At 36.5% G+C, this 7,206-nt stretch overlaps 1 protein-coding gene across 1 annotated transcript; it reads right to left on the bottom strand.

The window, feature by feature from the left end:
* Positions 1–984: 984 nt before the first annotated feature.
* Positions 985–6,249, bottom strand: LOC137713322 (delta(14)-sterol reductase). The gene is made up of 13 exons (XM_068452604.2): positions 6,035–6,249; positions 5,819–5,936; positions 5,623–5,693; positions 4,949–5,005; positions 4,286–4,377; positions 3,611–3,658; positions 3,080–3,200; positions 2,754–2,800; positions 2,258–2,339; positions 1,922–1,998; positions 1,706–1,825; positions 1,363–1,437; positions 985–1,279 (listed from the first exon to the last, which is right to left on the bottom strand). The coding sequence occupies exons 1-13, from the start codon at positions 6,080–6,082 to the stop codon at positions 1,126–1,128; spliced, it is 1,110 nt and encodes a 369-aa protein (XP_068308705.2). The 5' UTR covers positions 6,083–6,249; the 3' UTR covers positions 985–1,125.
* Positions 6,250–7,206: the final 957 nt, after the last annotated feature.

The raw sequence follows: 7,206 nt of genomic DNA on the forward strand, positions 1-7,206 counted from the left end.
GACACTTTATCACAGTAGAGAAAAAATAATAATGTCTATGCACTATAGTGAGTGTCGATTCCCACCTGTCCTCTTCCCTTTAATATTTAACAATTTAACCAATTAATACTATTGTTTGTAAAAACAAATCCAACGTGTATGGGCCCAACAAGAGAGGCTAACAAACCGTTATTACAGTTCAGAAAAAATGACTCAATACGTATAAGAAATAAAATATTAAAAAATAGATAAATGATGACAGAAGGATGAGAAAAGGGGTAACACCCCACCACCACCGCTCTTTAGTTATTCTGTGGGTGTGTGGATTTCGCTTTCTCAACTACCAAGCAACCCTACAACCATTATAAAATGCCCTTCTCTTCTCACTAGGTTATGACTTGTTGACTTTTAGGTGACCATCTTTTAGTTTGGTTAGGGCCACATTTGCACCTCCATTAAATATTAAATCTAATTTCGTACATGACACTTGGATTGATTATTATAATTTTTTATTAAATTATACGATTAAATATAATGGCATCTCATATCATTACTCCCCAAACGTAAAAGCTAAAGCCTTATCTCAATTATGCATGGACTAGTCATAAAAAAAACATACAGAAATAGGTTAAGTCAGTCGGCCAGAATAGAACACCCTCTTACACCGTGAGCTTGAATTCTTACTGCAAATTAAATAGTCTTATTATCGATCTGTTAAAAATCAAAAGACACGTAATAACTGTGAGCCAAATAGCCCAACCCAAGCGCACATTAGAATCTTGATGTTTACCAGTTTCTTATACCTATTACCTCAAAACAATGAGGAAAATAAATTAGAACTTTCTTTAAAAAAAAGGGGCCCAAATCGCGGATGGAATACACCCCGTTTAGTTTCTAACAATTGATTGCAGAGTTAATTTGGACCTTTCAGTTCATCGATGTGGATCTCGGACCTATGAATGGGATATTCCCGAAACTCACAAAGATAGTTAAGTGTGCGGGCACTTCGTCAAAAAGGACGCACTATGTTTTTCTGAAATAACTCAACAGTCACGATGAAGTGCATTTTTATAGTACAAACAAGAAAGCATGAGCTCCACTGCAAGTTATACTTGATGAGAGTTAACAAGTGCAGAGTCAGGAAGCTTAATAAACATAAGGTAATATTCTCCATGGAACAAGCCGGCGGTATTCGGCCCAGATCTCTCTATACTTCTCAGCACAACGAGCTTCGTCTCGTCTTTCTCTCCATATGAGCAGAATAAGAAGATAAATTGGATAGAAGTATGGAACTGGGGAACTGCAAAATGGAACGGCATTTCAAATGGAGAATCGTTTTGTAAGGAACTTGTAGGAGCATTTTTGCAGGAATTGCGAAACTACCTTATCCCGCAAGGCAAGCTGAAAGACAATGCAAGTAACAAGTCCCCGAGGTAATTACAGTGTCTTGCAATTCCCCTGCACCAAAAGAATCAGAATGTAGATGATGAACTTCGTATTCAAGTCACTGTCATTTTTTCTTTCTTCTCATCTCTATTTCCTTATACCTCTAGAAATACCAGAATTGATTCGACATTGTCCAAAATAATATCTTCGCATGGTGATGTTCATCCGGTTACGATTTTGTTTACTTTTATCAGTTTATATATGTAGAGATCAGAAGACGGTTGACAAAAATGATGAGAAAAAGAAGGGAAGATAAGGAATGTGATTGATGGAACCTTACCAATAACCAGAAGCAAGCAACTTTCCCCCAATGACCCTCGCGGGCTTACCCCATATGGGTGCTTTGGGATTCTTCTTAAAGACGTGCTTTTGCTTGTTGGCTCCTCTGAATACAAGGTACCTGACCAGTATGGAAATGAAAAGTTTAATGTTGGCAAATGCACAAAGAGTAATTAGGTTATAAAGCTTCAAATCCCAACTACAAGGGGAAGATTACCCAATCAGAAATGTCAAGCAATTTGCTACAACAGCCGCTGTTCCTAACTCCACCTTATTGCTCAGAAGCCACCATCCCTTTATCAAAGGAAATGACAATGCAGATATTAATAACAATGAAGAATAATGGCCAAGGGTTTCGACTTTGCTTCTAAATTACTCCTGTTTCATAGAATCTATACCAAACGTGCTTTATCTTTTACAGTTCTGACAATGGATAAACTGAGTTCTCAACCAAAGAGTATGGAAGCACAGAAATCCAAGTCTTTAGTGTGCACAAGAGTCTGGGTGCAAAAAAACCAGTTGAGCTATCTAAGCTCTAGTTCAGGCTACATGCCTGGATGCTGAAGGTGAACGGAATCCAGACTAGATCTCCAAATACCAGCATGAAGCCTAGTCTCTCTGCGATTATGTCCCATCTGTAAAGGGCGAACCATGTAAAAATAAATCGAATATGAAAAGACAACATATAATGGCCTCAAATTGACAAGTTGCTCATCATCAAAAAGACAATGAAAGGGAAGCATGAAGAAACATAGCTGAACAAACATAATGACTTCTTTCCTCACTGTCCAAAGATAAAAAATAAAAATGAATATACAACTCGAAGTACATAGGAACAAACAAAATAAATGGCTAAATCAAGCAATCCGGAAATGACAAAAGATACAATCAGAATTGTGTCTCAGGCATATTTTCAGAGAATGTGTACGAGGCAGAGTCTGCCAGGGGAAGCATATTGTGAAAAGATATTTGATAGTGCAAAAGAAAACAGTGGCACGGGATAAAACTAAATAGGATTATTCAGATAGACGTTATGGTAATTTACTTACGTGGAGGTCATGTACTCCTCATGAACAAAGTAGTCCAAGATGTATAACTGAAAAACAAAAGAGAGAAAATGACAGAATCTTCAGCAATCACTTGCAACAAGTAAACTAAAGAATATTTATACATATACAAATGCGAACATGCATCCGTCCTTACATGCGCGCACACACAGAGTAGGAAGGAGAAATGTGCAAGTGGAGGACAAGGGTTGCGTGCTTAATTCCTATCATAGTATGGGTGATGATGCCCACATGATAATTTTGTGCGCACCTCATATTAAAACATGTAGAGAAACAATATACATAAATAAAATAAGGTCCCAGATTACCGCACAAAACAACTGGAAGAGGATCATTGATTGACTCAAGGTACCATCTTGAACACTTCTGGCGAGAACCGAAAGGTTGATAAATAGCCAGCCCATCATTCCGGCTCTAACAAAGAAAAATCTGCAAAAGAGAATCTCTCTTTGTTAGCCTCTTTTATACACATACAAACACACACACATATATATATATATGGCTAATTTTGTCTCAGTTATACAAGTAGGTATAAAATGTAATAGCAATCAGAGGAAATGGTAAAATTATGAGGACCAAGCTCTGGCCAAAAATAAGAGGAAACAGGGAAGAAATATAGAAAAGGAAAGGAGTCAAACTCAGACTGCAGTAAGAGATGGGGAACTGTTGTGCAGAAGGGTCAGGGGAAATTTTCAGGTAAGAAAGATAACAAAAGGTTTGAAATCAAAAGTAATTATTAAGACATTAACAAAAAGAGATTGTTATGACCATAGTAGTATACTAACTTTATGGGTGTGTGTTAGAACATGTCATGAATATTTGAAGACTGGATTACATACTTGAGGTCTATGCCCATAAACTGAGGATTAAGCTGTATTCCAAACCACCTATTAAACAAAGTTAGAGTGCCCATATCAATTAACTGGAAGATGCATTCGACAAGGGTTTGAAGTAAAATACAGAAAATGCACACTTCAATTTTAAGACAATAAAAGAAAGAGTAGTCAAGCATCACATTGCAGATGATGAAGCAGTGAAGACAAAAATAATCAAGATAGTAATCTATTTCTGTTTGTTCTAAACCACAACACAGGGATTCTTTTCGGCGGTCAAAGGATTGTTCAACAAATCTGCTTTTGAATCAAAACCCTTTTAAATAATTAAAGTATAATGCTGCATGTGAATTTCAGAACCAGGGAATTTTCAGGTTGTTTAATCATGCAGATGGCACAGACTCCAGGATAGGAATGATAAGACAGGTTTCACAGTATCAGTATTAAAAACCCTCTATAAATCCGCACCTAACACTTTCTTTATACAATTTCATCTAATTGAGAAAATGGAAATATTCTCATAAGGGAGGCAAAAAGAATTTTTTTAGAAAAACCACTATATACATGTTTTTTTTTTTTATTTATAAACAAATTTTACCAGTTGGTATATCGTATATGAATATAAACCATTTCACCCAATGGAGATCACTTGGAATAAGTTAGACAATATGTTTAAACTACCAGTCCTCAAGAAGGTTCCCTGTGACATGAGGCTTCAGGGAAGAACCCCGGTTGGTTGACTTGCAGCCCGCAGCGTAAAGTATGATTGTGACCTAACATAATACACATTTAAAAGAAACAAATGCATATCAATTAACATAAGTATTGATAAGAGAAGAAAACCTAACAATAATGTTCTACTATTCATCCACTGAAAATGGAAGATATGGTTAAATAAAAGTTAATGTGGACATTTTCTTCTTTACCATGTGGGGTCCCATAAAAGGTAAATGAAGCATACATTAATATGAAACACTACTTGAAAACTCAAATTTTTTATCCATATATCTTTGCATGCCAGAATGACGTAATTATTCTCCCATCCAATTAATTTCATATTGAAGTTTTGGCTTATCTTTGGTATTTCAAAGTGAACACTCTCCCAGCTACAATGAGGTTGTGGCAATGCCAATATGGAATCTTTTCCACATGAGAACAAACCAGAAACATTGATAGGCTCACTTTTTAACCCATAACATTTGTCTGAGTTGATAGAAAGATAGTTTTATCTTAAACAATCATACCAAGGTTTATGCACGCATTTTACCAACAGCGACATTACTGTCTATTTCAAATGCTGTAACTGGAACATAGAAAACTATGTGAATAGATTCGCTAACTTACCAGAACACTAAACAGAAAGGTTGTTGATAACAGCTCGAGTCCTCTATCTGATATTGCCTGCAAACAGTCTTATGATGTTAATACACTCAGTCAAAATTGGAGCGACACTAATAACAAAAATTTGGCAACTATAATCTCCAAAAGTTTATTTGCACAACTTTGAGAGAGAGAGAGAGAGAGAGAGAGAGATGTAACACTGAAAGCAGCTAAACTATGTATTATGATGGATTGATTTTGATAAGTTTAGAGAATGGGTGAATTTAGATGCATATGGAAAAAAAACTTCTACTTCCCAGTATGCATCAACCCCGTTTGGGTTACTTAATTGATTTGTCTTAAATAACAGTTCATATCATTCAAAAAATTTCCAATATGTGGGTCGTGAAATCATCTTCAATTCCACAAAATGATCGATAGCAAGTGTAATTTCGCAACATATTTGAACAAAAATTGGAGTTAAACCAAGCACAGTGGCTTTTTAGGATTCATACAGCCGACTTAGTGGGATAAAGCTTTGTTGTTGTTGTTGTTGTTGTTGGATGTAAATATGAACAAGCAATTAAGTAGAACCCTCAAGAACAAAAACCAAATCGCCACAGCATCAACACAAATGGTCAGTACAACGAAATTAACGATCCGAAAAAAACCACATTGAAGTAGGAGTGACCACATACAGTAAGCGATACGATATCCATCTTAGCGCCGATCCCAAGAAGCCCACTCAGCAATAGAAGTGATAGCAGACCTTACAAATAAATAAATACAAGTTAAAAACACATCAAACTCTCCAAACAAAGGCACACCAGCTCCGCACAAGCATTTAAACAAACAGGTACTGTGCATGAGTAAGGATGCATTCAAAAAACACACCATTGCATCGATAATGAAGCCGAGAGCCGTCCGGTAGGGTGGCTCCGGGGACAAGTTTTCCGGGCAGTAAAGATCCAGCAATGGCCAAGTAAGTGAAGAACGATGCTAGAATAGCAACCTGAATATTACGGATCAAGAAATTGACTAATTAATAATTAATTAGCGTAAGTGGGGATTAAGGGGAATGGTGAGATTGATTCAGAGAGGGGTACTTACAGAGTTCCATGAGGGAATTAGGAGGTGTAGAAGATGACCCAGATCCATGATTGAAGAGAATGAGAGCTGCTCAAGTAGCTCTGCTCTGCTCCTTACTGTTTGACATCAATGACACTCCTGCTTATTGGAGCTCGCCTCGCATCTTGTCATTTTTGGTAAATTACATTTGAACACCCTAATTTCGGGTCAAATAACAAACTCATGCCCGCTCAACCTTTCTACCTCACCTATGGTAAATATAGGAAGGATGATTTTTTTTCTTTCATCTTTTGAACATTGTAATATCATACATTCATTTATGAATTCGTTGAAATGTTAGACGTCCATTAATCAACTCATTAATATGATTTTTAATTGATAATGTGTAAATTACGTGTCTGATATTTTTACTGATGTGATGTCAAATTTGTGTCACGTAAACAAAGCTAATTAAATTTGATAGAACTCTTTTCCGATTGGATATGAGACCATCAGGTGAGTCAAAGATGCTTCCTTCTAAAGGTTACAATCAAGGGGTCTTTTGATATGGGTCCAAAGTAACTAAAAATTGGACCTATTTCAAAAGTCAAAAGTCATTAAAAATTGGACGTATTTCAAAAGGTTAATTGTTGTGCAAATAAAAAAAAGATAATAGCAGAGTAAATTCTAATTCGTCTTAGAGTTTAAAATGAAATGATTTTGACATCAACTTGCCAAAACAAACTTTATTGTCCATCATCTTTCACTTGCATAAGAAATGATTTTGACGAGAATAGAGCTTTCTCAATCGCTGCTCTTCAAAATCCAGATTCAGAAGAAATTCAACCCTAGTGTCAAAGTTTCAGCCGCCACCCCTTGCTCTTGCTCGGGGTAGGCAATAGCCCGCTACTTCCTCATTTTCCTCATCCTTCCCTCCCTTATCCCTTGTCATTTCCCTTCTTTCCTCTCCTTTCATCTCCTCTACCCATCCCACCTCATCTTCTTTCCCCATTTCTAGTCTTCATCCTTTCTTTTTTATTTTGGTTATTCTCAAATTTTATCTCAATTTTCTTTGAGCCTGGTCTTAATTATCTCCTGAGCTTGTCTCAGATTTGGGTTACATGCCTATTATTCAACGTTTTTTGTTTGCTCATTAGTTGTGATATTCCATCCCTACCCTTTCATGTGCTCGGATTTGTGGGCTCTAATCAGAA

Source organism: Pyrus communis, chromosome 14 (assembly GCF_041283825.1).
Source record: "Pyrus communis isolate YQ-2024b chromosome 14, ASM4128382v1, whole genome shotgun sequence".
Classification (NCBI taxonomy): Eukaryota; Viridiplantae; Streptophyta; class Magnoliopsida; order Rosales; family Rosaceae; genus Pyrus; species Pyrus communis.